The sequence below is a fragment of the Mus pahari genome, chromosome 11, assembly GCF_900095145.1.
Source record: "Mus pahari chromosome 11, PAHARI_EIJ_v1.1, whole genome shotgun sequence".
Lineage (NCBI taxonomy): Eukaryota > Metazoa > Chordata > Mammalia > Rodentia > Muridae > Mus > Mus pahari.
The window spans coordinates 25,245,912-25,267,015 of record NC_034600.1 but is presented as its reverse complement, the minus strand read 5'-3'; the positions used below and the strand labels follow the sequence as shown (position 1 = coordinate 25,267,015).

The window sequence follows — 21,104 nt, the reverse complement described above, 5'->3', positions numbered from 1 at the left end:
TCTTCTCTTCTCTTCTCTTCTCTTCTCTTCTCTTCTCTTCTCTTCTCTTCTCTTCTCCTCTCCTCTCCTCTCCTCTCCTCTCCTCTCCTCTTCTCTCTCTCTCTCTCTCTCTCTCTCACACACACACACACACACACACACACACACGCTTTTAAAATCTCAATTGTCCTTTATTCCAAGAAATTCCAGAGAGTGTGTTGCTTCTGGTGGCCACACTTGATGTTCCCCCATATGAGCCAGTGTGGTGAGCACAGCCCTGGGTCTCCGAGGTCCTGAGGATGACATCAGGTCCTGGTGTCGCTGGCAGGTTCCCTTAGTCACAGCGTTTGGGGCTGTTGTGGAGAACAAGGGAGAACGTTCACTTGCCGCCTTCTGACTGGATCCTTAATGTAGCACTGAGATGGCTGACAAGTTTTGTAGCCGGAAGCCGAGGACAGTGGACCCAACATGGAGAGGTCTCATCTGCTGGGGACCCGTGCTGTGGCTCTGTACCTCACAGGACTGTGTCCCAGAAGGTCCCATTTTCATTGTCACTAAAGAAACCTTTTCACTGCCTCCCAGTCTACTGGACAAGAGGGTTAGAAGACGGCAGCACCTGATGACTGTGGTCACCGCAGTGCACGGCTCAGCCTTACTGATGCAAGGGGGGGAAGATGAAAAGAAACTGATGGTTAATTCTACTCAGATGCCACCTGAGGCTAGAGACGGCTTTAACCGCCTCACTGTTGGCTACCTAGCTCTCCCAGTGTGAACCACCCCTCCTCCATTACACCCTATTTTAGCCACATCATCATCTTGGCAGCCTTACTGGGTTACCTCCAGTGTGCCCTCCCACCCACGAGTAACAACTGTACCTAATCACTGTCCAACATACAGAAGATGCTAAAATCAAATGAAATACACCCGAAGTATAAAGCCATAGTCCTGCTTCCTCATCAACCGTCAGCACTGGCGGGGCTGGGCAAAGACCAGCGTCAGGGTCACTCCTTAGAAATCCTGATGTCTGTCTGCCTGGGACTGAGCACAGCTGCTGGTGTAACTTGTAATCAGACCCCCTTGGAGAAGGAAAATGCTTTCAGCCTTCTCAGACTTGACTGTGGAAAGACTGGACTCGGAGGATGAGGGGCACTTTTGTACCCAGGCTGTGTGTTCCATGCAGAACGAGGCGTAGAACCAGAGGGACCACAGCAGGAAAGGGGAAGGCTGGTGGCTGCCTTGCAGCCTCTCCTGCATCTTTTTTGGCACCTCCCTTCCAACCAGTCACAAACCATCCCTGCTGACAGACCCAGCCTCTTCTGTGTGGATCACCCACCACTTACACGGGTGTCACTTCCCATGCCTGATCAGGGAACACTGCAGTCTTGCCCTGTGCAATGTCTGCAAGGTGGGTCTCCACGTGACACTCCCTGCTCCTCAGATGGCCTCCAGACTCAACACTGCAAAATGATTAAAGACCTCAGTTTGCAGAGTAAATTTCCCAAGAGCAGGAACTATGGCTGCCTGTGGAACACCACAGTGAGACAGAACACTGAGCACTTCCACCAAGTCACAATCCAGAGGCCCGACACCCTAAGGTCCCTGGAGAAGGATGCACAGAGGGAGGGGTGCTGCGGAGTGCACACACACCACAGGCTTGTCTTCACACTGGCACAGTGTGGAGGGTCAGTGTGCATGTGTGCATGCATGCGCATGAGTGTGTAGGAGAGAGAGAGAGAGAGAGAGAGAGAGAGAGAGAGAGAGAGAGAGAGAGAGAGAGAGAACTCATGCATGCACATGTGCTTGTAGCAGCTGTCACTGAGTTTAATAGACTTCCAGCGCCTCCAAGTTAGAGACATCCAAGAATTGGATCAGACCTTGAGGTTGCCAGCTCTGGACTCACATCCACCTAGAGATGTCCCCACCCTAGTCCTGTCAGGATAACTTCTCTATTCTCCATTGCCCTGAGGACCTTTCTGTTTGGCCCTTTGTCACACTGCTATTTTAATCTATTCAGCTGCTATATACAGTTGCCAACTGTACTTCATTTCTCTCAGCTCTGGGGAGAAGGTAGTCTCTTATGTGGGTCTCTAAGCTGTTTGGGCATATAAAAGTTTTATCCATTGTAGAAGCTTCCCTATTACACACACATGACACATGCTCTTAAGGGTCTGTTGGCTGACTCAATGTCCTAAGGAGGTATAATCTGGTTTTGATCATAAACACGCTGGGCATGGCATCGACAGCACTGAATAACCACTGTCGAGAGTTCATGATAGCCCTGAGACTAAGACAGGCACCAACTCGGAACACAGCAGACCATCTACCACCATCTACCACCATCAGAAGTGGCACAGGGGTGTGGCGGGAAATCCACTCTGTGTGGTGTTCTCATAGTTAGTCTGTGACTCAAGAGATCTGGACTCGAGTCCTAACTAAAGCTTCAGGCCTGGTCTGTGTTGATCCAGCTCAGACCACTCTGGGCTCCTACCCAGAGTGACAATGCATTCCGGAACACAGCTCAGAGACTGTCTTAAGCCTATGAGAAGTGTTCGCACCAACCAGCAAGTTCAACAGGCGCTGTCAAGTGCCGATTAAGGAGCCAACCAAGACGGGGCTAGAATTTCACACATGGAACCTGAGCCATGTGCTGGTGTGTGCCAGGCCAGAGGTGCCCAGTCTATCCCTTTTCAGGACCCTGTGCTTCTTCCCAGACCTTGCTACCACCCCTATGCTGAAGGCCCAGGCTCGGTCTTCTTCCTGATTGTATGTAGTCCTACGGTTCTCAATACACCCGGTGCTCCTGCCTCCAAACTGGGGCTACGGCTCTGCACATCCAGCGGCAGGTGTGGATGGACGTCTGACAAGAAACATGGGACTCATGTCTGAACCTGAATTCTCGTTCAGCTTAGCTTAGTGCAAGCTCAAGTTCGATTCTTACACCTGCTTGCCTCAGAAGCTTCCTGTCCTCATCTCTTTGTCACTCTTACCTCAGTGTCAGGAGCTCCTGTGACCTTTGTTTGGTTTCCCGCAGTGCCCTTTTTCTGAATAACCTCCTGGTCAATTTCTCTTTTCCTCCTTCAAGGCGTCAGGTAGTCTTCTCAGTATTCCGCCCGATGGCTAATCGGACCTATGCAGTTTTCCCATACTGCTCCAGGATACTTGGGCTAAATGAACCAAGCCATCCTGAAAAGTTCTTGCCGAGTTCTTGAAGTAGCTGGAGGAGGACCTTCAGTCGATAGCACTAACCCCAGAGGTTGGCAGTTTGTGCCAACAGGAAGTCTGCGTCAGGGCCAAACCACTGGCTGGCCTCTTCCTTGTGTACTGAAATCCTTTCTCTGACTGCAGGAGAAGGCTCTTTGTTGAGAGGCGCGCGCACACACACACACACACACACACACACACACACACACACACAAAAGCAGTTAAATAAATGTAATTGATTTTCAGGTATCCAGAGGCCAGTCTCACTTTAACCACAAAACTCAAGCTTTCCAGCTATGCTCAGCTGCCTGCGGGTGGGCAGCTACAGAGAAGGCCTGGCTGCCCACGGGAGGGCCAGGCACTTGGAGAGGGAGAAAGCTGTGGAGGGAAATGACAAGGCAGAAAGATGGTGGGGTCCCTAGGAATAGCATGAGCTTGGGGTCGGAAAGTCCTCCTAGAGGAGCCAGACAACTGCAGAGATTCATTCCTGCTCAGTTGCTGGAACACAGTGCAATTCATAGGTGTGTGTGTGTGTGTGTGTGTGTGTGTGTGTGTGTGTGTGTGTACGTACAGTAGATGAAGATCATGTTTAGTGACTGAACTCTTAGTTCAGTTGACTTAAGTTCACCGACTAAGAGTTCAATCACTAAACATAAGGGACCATACATATCTGTGTATGAAGAGCATCCCTGAGCTGGCTAACATTTACCTGTCTGCTTCCCTCTTTCACATTTTCTTTTTCTCAAGTTCTCTTGTATGCCAGAAGCCACAAGTCATTTAGCAGTCCCCAAGAGCTATCTTTGGGTCAAGACCTATTGTCAGGAGGGCCATTTTCTTGCATTAGTTCAAGGGTTTTGACATTACAAAGACTGACAAGGACACACCATAACTGGCCAGGGCTGGCTCCCAAGCCACTCTTGGCCGCCTAGATTGTTCCTCCCACAGGCATGGGAATGACCATGGAACATCCTTCAGTAAAGATCGAAGACAAGGCTGCAAGTAGGCTGCTGCTATTCTGCCTTGGAAAGAAGAGACAGACATGGAAGAATTTTAAAAGAAACTCAGAGGCAAAAGCTTTGAATACAAGTTATGAGCAAATGGTTAGCCAACAGGTAGGAGAATAATGTGTTTATTTTACTAAAACAAGGACACCAGAAGCACCACAGAAGGATAAAGGATATAATCTGAGAATAAAGGATTATTCTTTAGAACGAATAGATCCAGGTCCATGAAATCTCACCACACTGGCCTCAGCTTCTGGTTTCACTGTGGACTGGCAGGGATCTTTGCAGAATACACTACACTTGTTCCCAGGCAGCCACTATGGGTTCAGAGTCCTTCAGAGGATGTGCTGAGGAACCCATGTATGGTAGGGACGCCTGAGGAGCCTGCAGATTTGTGAGCTAAGAGGGACGGAGGCTGCTTTTGAGTTTTCTGTCTTCTTGCTGTCTAGCCACAAACTCTCTATAGTTGGATCACTTCTGAAAACTTTGAGTTTATGGCTAAAGCAGATGTTCCCAGACCAAACCAGGAGTCAGAGGTCAGCTAAGGAAAAGGGTTGTCAGCTGATGGCTGGCATGTCTTTGTGGAACAATATTGTCTGTCAACTTGGTATATGATTAATAGTAATAACAGAAGGAGAGGAACTGGGTGGTACTTCAGATGTTAATAATTAAAAAGAGTAATAAAAGGGCTTTGTTGGTAATGTGGACACCATCTCCCCAGGTGTCCACAGGCTAGCTCTTTCTACTAAGAGCACTACCATGGCCGAGGAACTGCTAAGGAGAATGTGCTTCGGTGTCAGGCGTGGGGGTGGGAGGCTCGGCCGCCTAAATGGAATGAGTCCTCTGGATGACAATCAGGTCTTAGTTAGGATAAAAAGGACCTTATAGCCCTGAAAGAAGCTGCTGTTGTAGTTACTGAAAACTAATGGCTACCAATTAAGAGTCATCTGATGCCCAGAGAGGCTGTCTTAGTCAGGGTTTCTATTCCTGTATAAACATCATGACAAGCAGCAAGTTGGGAAGGAAATGATTTATTCAGCTTACACCTCCACACGGCTGTTCATCACCAAAGGAAGTCAGGACTGGGACTCAGGCAGGTCAGGAAGCAGGAGCTGATGCAGAGGCCATGGAAGGATGTTACTTACTGGCTTGCTTCCCCTGGCTTGCTCAGCTTGCTTTCTTATAAAACCCAGGACTACCAGCCCAGGGATGGCACCACCCACAGTGGGTCCTCCCCACTTCATCACTAATTGAGGAAATGCCTTACAGCTGGATCTCATGGAGGCATTTCCTCACCTGAAGTTCCTTTCTCTGTGATAACTCCAGCTTGTGTCAAGTTGACACAAAACCAGTCAGTCCAGAGGGCATGGAGATACAGTTTGTTAGGGAGATGGGTCTCTCCATTGTTCAAGCCTTTCTAGGTCTTTCCCAGCACAGCAGCAGCAGCAGCAGCAGCAGCAGCAGCAGCAGCTTCCGCTCCATGCATCCCATACATGGTTTTATTTATGCCTTCTCAGTTATGGGAAATTATTTCCCATTCAGAGAAGCTGGATATTAACTGTGGGTGGATTACTAGGAGAACTTAATAAAGTATTTAATAAAGTACTCATCCATCATGAAAGACAGTTCCTGTTTGACAATTCAAGATAAGCTTGCACGGGACTGGAGATATGGGTCAGCCGTTAGAGCACATGCTAAATTTGCTGAGGACTAAGTTTGTTTCCTAGCACCCACATCTGGCAGCTCACTGCAGCCTATAACTCCAATCCCAGGGCTTCCATTTCCTCTTCTGACCTCTACATGCATATGGTCCACATATGTACACCCAGGCACATACACATTAAATGTCCTGCTAAAAAGTTCTTTTCTTTTTAGTGCTGGGAATCAAACCCAAGACTTCACACATACTAAGCATGTACTTCCAGGAGTTACAAAAGTGAGTAAAAAACTTAAAAAATAAAACAAAACAAAACAAAAAAAACCCAAACCCTGAAGTAATTGGGAGTGAAATCTTCCAGAAATAAGTCTAATACTTGCCAGTGGATCTCCAAGTGCAAATGTTAAATAATTCCTTCAGTACACCAGATGTCACCGCTCAACACTGGGCCACTGGGATTGTCCTCTGTGACTGAACACAGCCACTCGGATCTGAAACTAGAATTGTGGGCACTGGCTTGCACTGTTTGTTTTTATCTTTCTGTTTGTAAAGCAAGCAGTGTTGAGAACGGAACCTTAACATACGAAACCAACTTACTACCGCCGAGTCCTAGGCCCCACCCTTGTTTCTTTAAGACATGATCAGACCATGTCACCTTTATTGATTGGCCTAGAACCTGTCATTCTCCAGCTTGAGTTCTAGGGTTACAAGTATGTGCAATATTTTAATATTGGCTTTAAATTCTCAGTGTGTATATTTTTACGGTATTTGTGTGTGTGTCTATTTACTGAAGTTACTTGGAAAAACATTATTAAATAACAAACTCATATTTGTACTATTACACAGAGATATAGCATAGCTTTTTTTTAAAGTGGCTTTACAGCTTTGGAAAATACCAGCATTGCCTTAGCTCTTAAAACAGAGTGCCTACACTGCTCAGGTAAATAAACGTTCAGAGCCACGTCTAAGCCATTGTCCCATGACTTGCTAATGTAGGTTGAACACAGAGCATCAGCCGCTTCATGGTAGTTTATGTCTACAATCAAGTAGGTGCTGTGGCAAACCATTTTCACATTCTATTTGCAAATCAGACACTGCATCTGAATTTTAAGAGCGTTTGCAATTTTCTTCAGGCCCTTATAACAGATTCTTCTTAAAAAATGCATCCAGTCTCTGGATTCTTCACATTAATGGCTGCTTGCTCTATCTGTGGTTAAGCACTAGTTTTTATTTCATGGTATGACTGGGCTCTTATATATATATATATTTGGTTCCCTTTATACATACGTGTGTGTGTGTGTGTGTGTGTGTGTACACAGGTCCCTTTGGAGAGGCCGGAGGTGGTATATTCCCCCTGTAGCTGGAGTCGCAGGTGGTCATAAACCACCCAATATGGGTTCTGGTGATGGAATTTGCATTTTCTGAGAGAGTGGCACGTGCTTCTTTACCCGAGCCATCTCTGCAGGCCCAACCTGTGACACTCTAAAACTGATTCAAACAGGAAACTGTTAGCAGAGGTGTTGTCTGTGTAGAGAAACCAAGAGTCCCCATCCTGGAGGCAGGAAGTCCCCAGTGCCTGGCTTTCACCAAAAGGGAGAGCTGGCTTGTCCTCCCAATTCTCCTGAAGTCCCCTTTCCCTGGGGAGATCCAAAGTTGCTCGCCAAGGTCACTCTGCCTTCTCAGGATAAGGTAGGTGACTTTCTCAGAGCTAAAATTATGCCTAGGCTCCTCTTCATCCTGAGACCCTGGTTTTGTCTCTCTCCTCTTTCTTAGTGATTTCATCCTTCTGGTCTTGAATGGACGAACAGGGAGAGGAAAAACATGCACGTAGGCTGAGACCCAGCCGGGCTGTGCGTGCCACTGGCTGCTGCTGCTGCTGCTGTTGCATGTCACACGACGAGAGAAGAACAATGGACCCAGTTCCAGATGTCAGCCATGGTGTGCCGCCCACTCGCCCCTTAGACACTGGTTCAGGAAAGTCAATCCTGGATGGAGCGAGTGGTGTCTGATGTGCCCCCTATACCGCCACTCACACTCTGGTTCATGAGGGAAGACCAAGCCTGGCTGGCAATGGTGGTGTTTGCGTGCCCACTCACGTTCATGAACAGAATGGCAGCTGGTGCCGCACACAGCCGCTCACACTTAGATGCGGTGCCACGGTCATCAAAGCCCCCCACGTCCTCTCACATTCTCTTACCACTTTTCCTCTGCACAGTCTCTCCCACTCTCTACCACTCTGCTGACTTCTAAGGAAGCAGGATCATGCACCCCAGGCCCTTCATGGCCAAGGCCGGGGTTCCCATGGCTACACCCTCCGCTGCAGACCTGCAGACCAGAGAGACAGCTGGCTGAGAATGCCCTGTGACGCTATCTCGCAGACAGAGGGCTGACTAGAGTAGAGAGTACGAGATATAACAGACAGAAAGAAGCTTGTGAGGCAGGACTGGAGGACAGGAGGCAGCCAGGCTCAGCCCAGTGGAACCGATCCCTGCCAACACCACTGAGCCAAGTCCTGAGCTCATTTGAATGGCTTCTGTCCCAAACCTGAGTCACCGGGGATTCCATGGACGTCTGTGTTCACACTGTATGCATTTCCAAAAACAAACTGCTTGATGCTGTCATGGAAAACCTGGATCTCTGCATTCTACAGTTTCAGTATGGATTACATCCAGGTCACAACCTACGGAAGACAGCTGGCAAAAGCCAGCCCTGCTGGCCAGCTACCCAGCTTTTGTAACGAGTCCCAGAGGGATCGGAACCCATGTGTGCTGCTGGCTCTGCCAAGTCCCAGACACGCTCTCTCTAGTGCACACCAGTCTGAGGTTTCTGCGGCCAGGGTAGTCGGAGCAGCCACCTGCAGTTAGACCCAAGTGTGGAAGCTGCCTCCAGGAAGAAAAAGTGTAAAGATGCGTACGTGAGGGAGACAGGAAGAGTATTTCCTCTTTCCTGCTTCTAGAAGACCCAACGGTCCAAGGCCTTCAGGTAAGCGCCATGATTAGACTTGTTTACAAGTGAGCAGACGTGGAGCTTAGAGAAATGGACTTGGTTGACCAGTGTTTCTCTGGCCTTCTGAGGTAAGGCCTAACTCACTCCAATGATGGCCAGAGGTGACTGCTGAACACCATGGCTTTTGCATGAAGGTAGGGATGTCCAGCTTCCTGGCTGTCGATAGGTCAGGCCTTGAAATGAATCCTGCTATTTCAGTTAACTGTACTTAATGCTTTTAAAGTAACAGGTAAGACATTTTTACTGAGGCAATAGTATCGTTCACACGTAGCTCTAATGCCAAAATACCAACATTTTCAATGTTTTGTTTTGAGAGAGGGTCTTGATGCGTAGCCCAGGATGGACTTGAACTCAAGATCCTTCTGACTCCCTCTCCCAAAACAGGTTACATACAGTTCACAGTTTGCATTTCTATATAAGCCTGTGGAATAGTTATTATTTTTAAAATTAGGCATGCCTCAGGAATATGCTTATGTCATCTCATTATTTTACATCCTGTCACTTTTTAAAGTGTCATTTTCCCCATGGAGCAAGAAGCAATACTAACTGCCCAGTGTTAGTATTGTACAAGAGCATCTTTGCATAAGATGACCACAAGGGGGCGTAGTAGAGGAAAGCTCCGGTCAGCCACTCATGTGTTGAGGGTGGGACAGCCTCTGGCGAAGAGAAGGCCAGCCACCATCTCCACGCTGATGTGGCTACTTTTGTAGTCAAATGTTCCAGGCCTAGGCCTACAGGGGTCTGAGGGTCTGGTGTGAACCTCCATCCTGGGAGAAGGAACTTAGTAACCCTTCTAACAGACATGGGAACACGGGAAGAGTATCGCCCTGATGTTTATCATCACCTTGCTGGGGTGTGCTGTGAGCCTGGCCATGGACCAGATTTTTGTAACTATCCTCTCTAGCAGGCTGCCCATGAGGTAGGTAGGGGTGTGTGTGTGTGTGTGTGTGTGTGTGTGTGTATGTGTATACATACATATATATATACATATACATACCTATATATACATATACATGTACACACACACACATACATACATACATACATCCTCCTTAGCTCTTCTCAGACGATCTATGAAGAGAGATAAGTCAGAAAAATTCATGGTTCATGGATACACAATGAACTCTGAAAAACAAAAAAAGTTTGCTTGCCAATTAGGGGAAGCAGCAAACAAGAGCATGACACGATTCATTGGGCTAACATCCTCAGGGAATAGGGTTTGCTGGAATGGTTCTTGTTAAAAACCCATACATAAGCTGGACGTGACAAACCAGTGCCTGTAATGCCAGCAACCTAGAAGCTGAGGCAGGAGGATTCCCACATGTTCAAGGGAAGAAAAAGAAACATAAAGACAAAAGAAGCTATACCAGAAAAGATAAAGGATGTCTCTACTTTGTATCCAAAGACTACAAAAGATGTGCTGGAGTCAGACTGCTGCCTGCCCTCACCCCCCCCCCCCCCCCAGTTTTGTGTTTGTTTGCAAGAAGGTAGATGTTTCTGAGAGCTCCCCAGGGAAAGAAGAGCTCCTTGAAGGACACACCAGGAGTCTCAGGCAGAGCAGCTTTCCAACAGGCTATTTAAAACACATTGGTAACACTTGACAAATGCTTTAAGAAAGACACCGGGAGCCGGAGGCAATGTCTCAGAGAAGAAAGCTGACAAAAATAAAATAAAATAAAATGAAAGAAAATTCAACCCCTCTGCTTTTAAGGATTCTGGGAGGTGAAACGCCAAGGATCTTAGGCTTCAGATTTCACAAGTGAATCTGAAGGACCAAGAGCTGCATAGAATTAGAAGCCTAAGATGAAATCACATTCCAGCCTCCCCATTTTGCATAGAGCGGTAGGATGGCACTCCGTCCCCAACGTGAACCTGCTAGTGTGCAGCAAAGCTAAAAGATGGAAGCCTGGTCTAGCAGATTCTGTGTCTACATCTCCCTGGCCACTCTGGGCGAAGCTGATCCTCTCAGATAAATGAGTGCCCAAAGATCATCACGTGGAGAATAACCCCATGGAGGCATCTCAGGCTGCATGGCAGGGTGTATCACCTCTGTCACCGCCACCCTCGGTCATGACATACAGTGTCCCCTAAGGTTGGAGGAACAGAAAAAAACAAAACAAAACAAAAAAAAACCCGCTATCTTATCAGCTGTTTGAGAGAAGCCTGTCATTTGATCTGTTTATTTGGAAGCAGCCCCCGCTGAGCTCACAACTTTGCAGGGAGGCTGTATAGAATCAGTTCACTTAAGCTCCATGGCCTCCCACCTCCCCTGATCCGGGGCTCAGCTGGTCTCCACGGATGCAGGGCTGAGAGGGAACCGCCTGGGCTCTTCAACTGGGCTGTGGGAGACTCCAGCTCCTCCCACGGTAGCTGAAACTAACAGTACCCTGTTTAAAACAGGAATGCTGCCCCTGTTCAGTCTACCTCTGGGGGATGTGTTCTAACTCAGCTGCAGAGAGGGTAGTCCCTTCAGCCTGGGCTAACTGCTGTTGTCTTGGGTCAGGGTCCACCCTTCAACCCTTTGGGGGAACCTGGGAAGTGAGTCCTGTGAGGGTCCACAGACCTTTCCTTGAAGCCTTCCCTCCAGTGTCACTGTCAAGCACTCAAGACTTTCCACTCATTTCCAACAAGCTCATTCGTGAGAAATACCCAAAGTGGAAGTTAGTTAGCTCGCATCTTCTGATCTGACTGCCCAGAACATTCTGTCAGGCTCCAGGAAGACAACGTTAAGTGGAGCATTATTAAACACAGAGCAGCTGATGCTAATCCCTTCTCGGGAGGCTGGAGTCCTCCCAGCCCCAAAGCTGAACTCACCAGGGTGGGAGGGCAATCTCTCTGGCTCTAACTAAACGCGAGCTCCAGGACGATGTCTTCCCGTGTTAGCCGAGTTCTTGCTGCAGTTAGAACCAGCTCTGAGAAAACCCCTCAGATATATGCCCTCACCACACAAAAGCGCATGGGCGCTTGGTCGAAAGCACAGTTTTAAAGAGAAAAGCAAAAAGTAGTACAGTTGCTCAAACAACTCAGACCCAGAGGAAAAAAAACGAGCAAGGAGGAGTGGCTTGCAATGCCAGGTCGCAAGCCTGGGTCTGCTGAGACAGTGCGGCCAGAGGAAAGGGTTCTTGGCCCGCCCTCTTCAACAGATGCAAGCCATAAGGGCCAGGAGTCCCTAGCTTGGGCTCCTCCTCATACCCCAGCACTCACCTGCGATTCCCTGCAGGAGCCCGCAGACGTTGAAAATGCTTTTCCTCATGATGCTTTGCACGCACATGGTGAAGATCGACACCAAGGCCACTACGCAGAGAATGAAGATCCCCACGGCCAGGAAAATAGCGGTAGCCTGCCAGAAGCCGCTGGCTATCTCCCCGAAGCTCTTGGCGTAGGTCCCGCACAGTGTGTCCCGAGGGACTTGCTGCATGGCAGGGGTGCGGATGCAAAGGATGCCCAGGTAGTGGGGCTCCGAGTCCATGCCTGCCTGCTCATCGCCGCTGCGGGTCTTGGCTTTCCCGATCAGCCAGTCGGCGCTCATGAAGGCAACGAGCTCAGCAAAGGCCACCACGATACTCAGGAGGGTCCAGAGCATCGAGCGGCAGGTGACAATGACATGACACATATTGATGTTCACGGTGGGAAAGCGAGGCTGGAGTCCACGGGGTCAATCCAGAAAGACAGCTCTAAGTAGCGAGGAGGTCCGGGAAGGAAGTCTCGGCGAGGGTCGCTCAGTCCCGTCCGAGGCGGCAGAAGCAGTGAGGTCTGGATCGCGGGCTGACGGCATTCAGACGGAGTGCTGAGTCCCAGCGGCCAGCAGCCTCACCTACGTCCAGAGAGGAGGAGGGTGAGCGGCTGGCCAGGCCCCGCCCCGCCCCACGCCACCCCCACCCGGGACGCCCGCCACCTTCCCGCCCACCTTCCCGCGCTCAACTCCCAGCCAGACGGCCCCGGGCGCTTTCTGGATGCCATTGTTCCTCTTTTTTTTTCTTCCCAGCAGCACAGAGTGGCGGGCGGTAGGGAACCTTATCAGGCTCCCGCCAGCCCCTCTGCTGGGACACTCGCTACCTGGGACACTGCCCCAGCAGCCAACCGTTACGGAGAGATGCAGGCAAGGCAGGCAGAGAACTTTGTCAACGCCCCCTGACTGCCCCCTGGAGAGTTTGTGAGGCAGTGGCCACTGCTGTGCTCGTAGCTAAAACACCGACAGTTCTGGCTATTGAACAGGAGAGAGTAAAAAAAAATCTTCGACAGCCTGGAAATCAAATTACCAGCAAAGCATTTGGTTCCTAGCTGAGTAAGGATGTGAGGGGAAATAAACGTATTTCCCATGCGCGCCTCACATTATTTTAGAGAAGTTAATTTATGTGAGTTAAAACTTTTTAAAAAGCCTTAAGGAGGTCATGACTTGAGAAAATTATTCAAAATGGTACACTGAGGACCATTAACTAGGTGTCATTACAGCTGGGTCCACTTGTTGACAACATCAAGTTGTCCTTGAATGCATCTCTTGAATTGTCCCGATTCATCTCCCGTCCCTTGGCCTGAGCCTTCATTCACCCCAGGTCTGGGACTCAACATGCGCATTGTTTCCGAGTTCACAGAGAACTCATTCTGCTCCTGAGGACACATGACTTCATTACCAAAGGACTCTGCCCCAGTGGCTCACCCCTCCTTCAGAGCCTGAGCCCTCCCCCTCCCTCCATCAGGGGTTGGCACTGCTGGGCTGCGGTCTCAGCTCTGTCCCCTCTCCAAGGTCAGGCAGGATCATGCGGCTCCTATCTGACATCTGGGCATATGGCCCTGCTCTGAACGAGTCCATCTCATTAACCGAGGTCATGTCAATGCCACGGGAACTACAAAGAGCCCCCTTGAAAGGCTGGGCTTGGGTGAGGCAGGCGGGCAACTGTGGAAGAGGGGAGGCAAATATGGAAATAGCAAAGTCCAGTATCAAAGCTTAAAATGGCAGTCAGTGTACCACACACCAGCACTCTGCCTGCTGGCTGTCACTGCAGTGAACGGTGACTGTACCCATCACATGAAACGCGTATTTCAATTGCATCACAATAGTCACATGGGATGTGATTGAGACACAGTCTGTATAATACTAACACCACATGTGTGTAGGCTACACTTGTTACACTTGGTTAAGGGGGGGGAGGTCATGTGTATGGATTCCCTCGGATCTGGGTTCTAGAGCCAGGCAAGTCCACCACTGCTTGGATAAATAACTTCTCGGTGTGTCTCCATCTACAACCTCCACAGAGACTGCAAGGCTGCCCCTCCCTCACGAGCCTGCTAAAGCACCGAGTACAGCACCGGTTTCAGCAGGTATGGTCGCATGTGGGCCTCATTTCGCACTTCTGCACTGTCTACACTAGACTTCCAAATCCAACTGGAGAAAAAAGATTAGCACTAAGCACAAACACAGGTGCCACTCCCAAGCACTTCACAACCAAAGACTGTGAAACAGAAAAGCCTTCTGAGAAACAAATGTTTTACGGGGATTGTTTATAATGTAACCCATCTGCTGGAAGAGACCTGGGAGGGCTCCCTGGAGGAGGCGCCTGCCCTTTCTGTTACAAGTGGAGAGACCTCTGGAGAGCCCTCCCCCAGCTGAATAAAAAACCAGCTTGCTGTCCCTTCTGGCCCATGCCCTCCCTTGTCCCTCTTCTATTTTTTTATTTTTTTGTTTTTCAAGACAGGGTTTCTCTGTGTAGCCCTGGCTGTCCTGGAACTCACTTTGTAGACCAGGCTGGCCTCAAACTCAGAAATCCACCTGCCTCTGCCTCCCGAATGCTGGGATTAAAGGCATGCACCACCATGCCCGGCCGTCCCTCTTGTATTTAAAGTGGCTTTTCAGACTCTATTTGTCCCCTTGCTGATCTGCAGGGCTCTTGTGATCTTTCTCAGTGGCAATGCAGTGTCAGCTCTGCTCTCCCGTGAGGAGTGTGATGAGGTGGTGGTCTCTGAAGAGAAAGAAAGGCTGTGAGAAACTTCAGGCCTTGGGGTGGGTAAATGCTCCACGTCAAAGGGGAGGCAAGGCAAGGTTATTTGGGGATCCACATGCTTGATCTTACAAAATAAGGCACTTCTCCCATCTGGACCCAAAGAACACTTCCCTCCCCGCAAACAAAGTCCCATGTTCATAACAGAATGGCGAAACTGCCATTATTTTGAACCAGGAGATAAGACGCATGGTTTCCCGGCAAGTTCCTGCTACATCAGGGGACTGTCATGTTATTCTAGGCTGACTAACTTAACAAGGCAGCTTCCCCGGATGGGAGCAAAGTCAGGGTAGCTGGACAAGGGAAAATCTGGGGACTCAGCAGGGGACTAGGCGGTGTTCTGAGAAGTATCCCCATTTGGCTAAAGGCACTGAAAGGCAGGCACCTGCTGAGACAACCGCCCAGTGTCAAAGGGGAAAGAGATCTTCAATATAGATCCCTGTTAACCACAGGGGCCCCAGGCTCAGCGCTCCTCAGCAGGGACTCGCTCCTCTGTTAATCGCCATTTCTCCCTCATAAACCACCTGGAAAAAAAAAAAAAAAAAAGCCAATAAATGTTTCTCCAGTCAGGCCACCTGACCTTACTCTCACAGGCACAGGGACTGTGGGTTACCTGGAGAGCCTGTTACAGAAAATGCTACAAAATTGCCATGAAGGCCCACACGAAAGGGAGACATTTAAAGGAGAATCCAAACAGCGAGCAAGGAGGAGGTCACAGTGGTAAATCCTCTCCACAAGCTCTAACTGTGCGAGAGAGCCGGGCAGAGCTGGGGGGGGGGGGTGCCTCAGAACACAAAGCCTCCAGCTTCTCGAAGTTCCTATTGTCCGAAGTGCACCAAGTGCACACAAAACCCAAATCGGGCGGGGCCTGCTGGCTAGATTTCCTAGATTACTGAACTGATAACTCAGGAACAAAGTTCATTTCTACTCTGAAGGTGCAGGAAAGCTGGAGGTGTCAATCAACACTGCATCCCACCCTACCTTCCCAGCTTGGCAAAGAGGCTGACGAAAATGAGGCAAGGTCAGGGCCCTTACTCACCTTGCACCTTATTATTATATTACAATAATGTCGAATGCAGATGTAAATAGGCAAGAATAGGCAAGAAACAGCTAGTTGCACACCCAACACCGGATTCAATTTTTTTTTTTTGCTAACATTCCCCCTTATTTTTTCCTATTCTATGTATGTAAAGTATGCATACACTTTTTTTTGAGCCATCTGCAAATGATGTGTCTAATAATTCACCCTTAAATGCTTAAGCCCAGACCTCCTAAAATAAGGGCATTTCCTCGCATAGCTACAAGTCAATCAATCCACTCAAGAAAACAGCCTACTCATATCCAACGCCTTGTCCACGCTTTGCCAAGCCTGCTCCATTTTTAGTTTGTTTTCCCCTCTTAAAGCTGCGACTCGAGGCTCATGAATTGCATTTGATTATTTTCTAGATAAGGGCTGTCTGTCTTTCCTCCCTAACTAACTACCCACTCACTCCCACGTCCCCTGAAGACACTGGGACAGTCAGCTTACTGAGTACCCAACCACCTGGGGTTTTTGACTCACTCTTTCTCCTTCTCACTTACGCTTTTTTCCCACTGTCTGTGTCACAGAGATGGATGCTCACTGCAAGTTCAGTGTGAGCATTTCCCTTGCGCATCTTTTGGAAGTGATGCCTTTAATCCCCTTGCTTATCTGCGAGGAGAGTACTCAGACCTCAGGACCAGCTCGACTTTATGCATATCCATTTCACATAAACTCAGACACACACAAGCACACTGTGCCCAGGGTTCTCTCTAGCTGATATGGAACTCCAATCTGTAAAAAGATGTGGGAGACACGGCTCCTCGGGTTGGAGGGAGCCCTTGGCGGGTCCTGATGCTGAGGTTGGAAAGCTGTAGTCTAAGAGATGCCACTTTGAAGCTAGGAGGGAGGGGTCTTCTCAGCAATGTGTTCTGCCTCTTCCTGTAATACAATCATGTTTTGTTGATAACCTATACAAATGTAAAAAGACCAGCAGACCTTGGAGATAAACTCCAAGTGGGGAATTTACTTGGATGGAGAAGACCGTGTGCTATACAGAGAAAAGCTTTCTTGCAACCAGGGAAGGTCATAGTTTAACAGCAGCCTGGAGACCCCAGGCCATCCAGAGATTCTACTGGAAGAGGACAAACTTGGTGTCCTCTGACATCGCTCTCTGGCCCTCAGCAAGCAATACCACACTGGGAGAAGGGCGTGGATACCACATGCCTGGGTGGTACAGTGCTTTTCAAAGCTTCATACACAGACCTCAGACAAGCTCAGTTCTGCCAATCAAAAGCTGTGGTCTCAGACAGGCTGTTTGTATTTAGCCTCTGCACGTCTGGCTTCCTCATTCCCCAGAATAGAACAGTGCCCTGCTGCCCATGGCTGCAGTGAGGAATAAGATGTGGGCATCTGAACGATGACCAGCACATCATTCAATCCTCAGAGCCAGCTATTACTCACTGCTGCCATGAGATTGTCATAATGCTCGGGGCACAGGGAGTACTCGAAAATATCAGAGTGGGTGGGTAGGGATCCCTTTGTTCCGCATCCTACTGAGGCTACAGGGTCCCCCCAGGTTCCAGCTCTGTGATACGACCAGAGGATGATGAAAAGAAAAAAACTCTAGGAAGTGGCAAAGGAAGGTGAGGACCGACAAACCCCTGGGGCAAAAGGAAGTGGCCCTAGGTCAGAGCTCTGGTAAAATGGATGGCCCAGTCTTAGCTGAGGAACCTGCTTAGCACAGACTCTGTAAGGATGTTCCCAGCTCCAGCTTTGGTCTCCGAGGGACTGAAGATGGATAGGTCCTGTGGCCTTTCGAGAGCTTTATAAAAAAAGAAATACCATGTAGGTTTCAAAGCACAAAGCTTAGATAATTTATACTGAAAATACCAAAGGGGGGATGCTTTTCTGCTGGTGAACTGTAAGTATGGAAGAATAAAATATTAAATTAACAATATAAGCTCCAAATATCAGTAAATTTACTACCTTGACCTTGGGGGAGCACATCTAATGTACTTCGGACAAACTATTTGTTTCTTGGCCCATTTCTTCATTATTGCCATCTCCCCTAGACCCAAGAACCCCCAAAAGGCTTAGCAAAATGGCCTTCATCCTCCAGGCCTTCTGTAAGCATGAGACAGTTGGATAAAGCCAACTGCATGTGATTTTGCTTCTGAAAGTGAAGAGGACCCTCCTCTACCTTGAAGGACAGTCCCTGGCTCCCTCTCCTAGTAGGGGACAAGAGCCTGTGTTCCTACAGGGAGGTGCTGGGGGGACCTGCATCTCTAACCAGCTCCCACATTCTGTCTTAGTTTATGAAGACAGAGGGGTGTGACCCAGTGTGATCAGGACACAGCCAGCGCGGCCAGCCACCTGTTCTCTGTCCAGCTCAGGATGGCTCCCAAGTTAATGGGAACAAGGGATTCTGTCAGCAGAGCAGCTGTTCTCCAGCAAATCCTGGCACAGCGAGGGAGCTCCCTGATCCCTTGGGACCTTTCCCCACAAGCACGAGCATTGCCTTCAGCTCTAAGGCCAATGGCTGCTGTTGTCTGCAGATTTTAAAAGATACGACCAGAGGTGACTTCTTGCTCTGATGGCCCCATAAAACACACAGGTTACAGAGAAATGGGTGTCCTGACTGTTGAAGGGTCAAGTGCCCCAGCAAGTGCTGTGTTCTTTTATCTGAAGGTGTTCAGCACCTACCTCCTTTGGCCAGTGAATTTCTTCAGCCCTTAGGACAAGCATCTTTTCTTCCATCTTTGATCCCAGAAGCAGGGGTTCTCATCTTGCCTGGGGTGGTTGTGCTCCCCCCCCCCCCCGCCAAAGCAGTGATGCGTGCTGATGTCTAGATGCACTATTGCCTCTCACATCTTTTGGGAGAGAGGTGTATATGCTACACATTCTCAAGAACCACAGATGCTATTAGGTGTCTTACAAGGACAGTAAAGAGTTGTCCTGTTCAGATGCCAGAGGTCTAGACCTAGAAAAGCCTTGCTTTGATAGCTTCCCACAGTTTGACATGTATGGGTGCATTTAAAATAGATTTCTACCATCGCCGTCCTGCATGTCAGTGGTATCCCCTGTTCTACAACCTGGATAGACACAACGTGTTTTTAGTTGGGTTTCTGAATGTTTTAAAAAGTCCCTGCTAGTCTGTATGTTTGAGAAACGGGTTGGCAAGAGGGAAGAAACCAGGCAAGACTGTCAAGGACCAGGGCCATGCACCCTGCTTCTGCTTTCCCTGGATCACACACTAGAGTTAGCTTTTGTTTTCAGTAATCACTATTCTGCAAATGGAAAAGTGGAGCTTCCCATGCCAAGCATGGGTCATACTCCAATAATTCAGCACTCAGGAGACTGAGACAGAAGATAATGAATCTGAGACCACTCCAGACATGGATGGACAGCCCTGGCTGTCCTGGAACTCACTCTGTGACCAGGCTGGCCTCAACCTCAGAAATCCACCTGCCTCCGCCTCCCAAGTGCTGGGATTAAAGGCGTGCGCCACCACGCCCGGCCCCCATTTAAACTCTTTTTTCTTCTTCTTCTTTTTTTTTTTCTCTTTTTTTTTGGTTTTTCGAGACAGGGTTTCTCTGTATAGCCCTGGCTGTCCTGGAACTCACTTTGTAAACCAGGCTGGCCTCGAACTCAGAAATCCGCCTGCCTCTGCCTCTCAAGTGCTGGGACTAAAGGCGTGCGCCACCATGCCCGGCCCCCATTTAAACTCTTAAGAAGGTAGGTCTTCCTCAGGGATTTGGCTGCTGTCTGTCAGAGAGCGGAACTGTCTGAGCAAACCAGCCTTCCTGGTGGATATTTGGACATGAACGGGCTCAGTGCCTCTGCGCTGCCTCTGTGGGTCCAAAGCTACTTTTGGTTTGTTAATGATGTGAAAAGTTATTTCCCAGAGTTGCCTTTTGAATGCCCTCATTTTATATCATTTTAAACCACAGGTAGTTTTCTAATTTATAATGTATTCTGTGTCAGGCCAAAGTCCTAATGAGGGCCCAGGTGTCATTCCAGGATCAATAGGAAAGAAACAGAAAAAAAAAAAAAAAAAGGTCACAAGGAACGAGAACTCAGGGATCAACTCTGGGGCACAGCAGAGGGGATGCTCTATGCACTCTGCTCAAACTGCCGGCAGTTCAGAGCATATGACCCCAAGAGAGCAGACCAGTGGCTCGTCTAAGGGACAGCTGGGCAGCTCCGTGCTGCCCAGGGGACACTGACATCATCTGCACAGCAACTGCAGGCTCTTCTGACCCCTGCTGTGTACAGGCAGAAAGAAATCCTGTTTGCTCAGCCCCAATGCCATTGGCGAGGGCCCGCCCAGTCACTTCACAAGCCCCAAACAAGGTAAGCAGAGAGGACTGTGCCATCTGTTGTTGCTGAGACGCTCACACAACTCCAGCCAACAGCAGAAAATCTAAGGATCAACTAGAACATGAGCTGCTCCCACAGAAGATGACATTGTTGTCTCACGCAGTCCCAAATCTCCTGGGGACTGCATTTTCCCGTCTCACTGACTGACTGCAGGGCTTTGCCCTTCTAACTTGAGGCACGTCTCACTCCCAGCTATAGGACTTACCAGCTTTCCCTTCCCTTTGCTAGGGCATCAGAGACCCCTCCACTGCTGTGTCCCTGACAACTCAAGTCAAGGGAACAGCCACTCTCTATGAATTCGCGATGGTAACAAAACCAAACCTCGGCTGTACCCAGTGCTGAGATTTCAGGACCACAGCAAACGCCTTGACAGTCTGCCTGTCCTTCCAGTCACCATTCTTCTGAGAGCTATTATCATCAGTGGATCACAGTTACGGGCACCTCCCGGCCCTGCAGCCAGGAATACAACTAAGAAGCTGGCTTCTTGCACTCACAGGTAGGGGGCTGTGTGCTGGTCTCAAGGGCAAGGACCCCCTCCCCAAGAGCAGCTCCAAAGACAACGCAGAGACCCATCTGGAACCAGGTGTCAGCACGGAACAAAACTGTAGGGCATCCCAGAGGCCAGCCTCCAACATGAGCAGGCCAAGTCTTGGGGACAACTGGGACAACTAACGGTAAGATGCCATCAAGGGGAGCAGCAGAGACAACTTAGATTACACAATGGGGAGACAGCCATAGGGCTGCATTCAGGAGAGTGACAAGCTGAGCCCGGGTAGGGATTAACTATGGCCACATGCCCCACTTCTCTACCTCCATCATAAAATCCTATCAGTCCCTCTGAGAGGATGGCATCTGAGAGG

The 21,104-nt window shown here is 49.2% G+C and overlaps 1 protein-coding gene across 1 annotated transcript in view; it reads right to left on the bottom strand.

The window, feature by feature from the left end:
- Lhfpl2 (LHFPL tetraspan subfamily member 2) overlaps positions 1 to 21,104 on the bottom strand; it is a 140,497-nt gene that overhangs the window by 10,881 nt on the left and 108,512 nt on the right. Inside the window, exon 3 of the mRNA XM_021208338.1 lies at positions 12,052 to 12,661. Within this exon, the coding sequence (XP_021063997.1) occupies positions 12,052 to 12,460 (409 nt within the window). The 5' untranslated portion in view covers positions 12,461 to 12,661. The remainder of the gene's footprint in view (positions 1 to 12,051; positions 12,662 to 21,104) is intronic.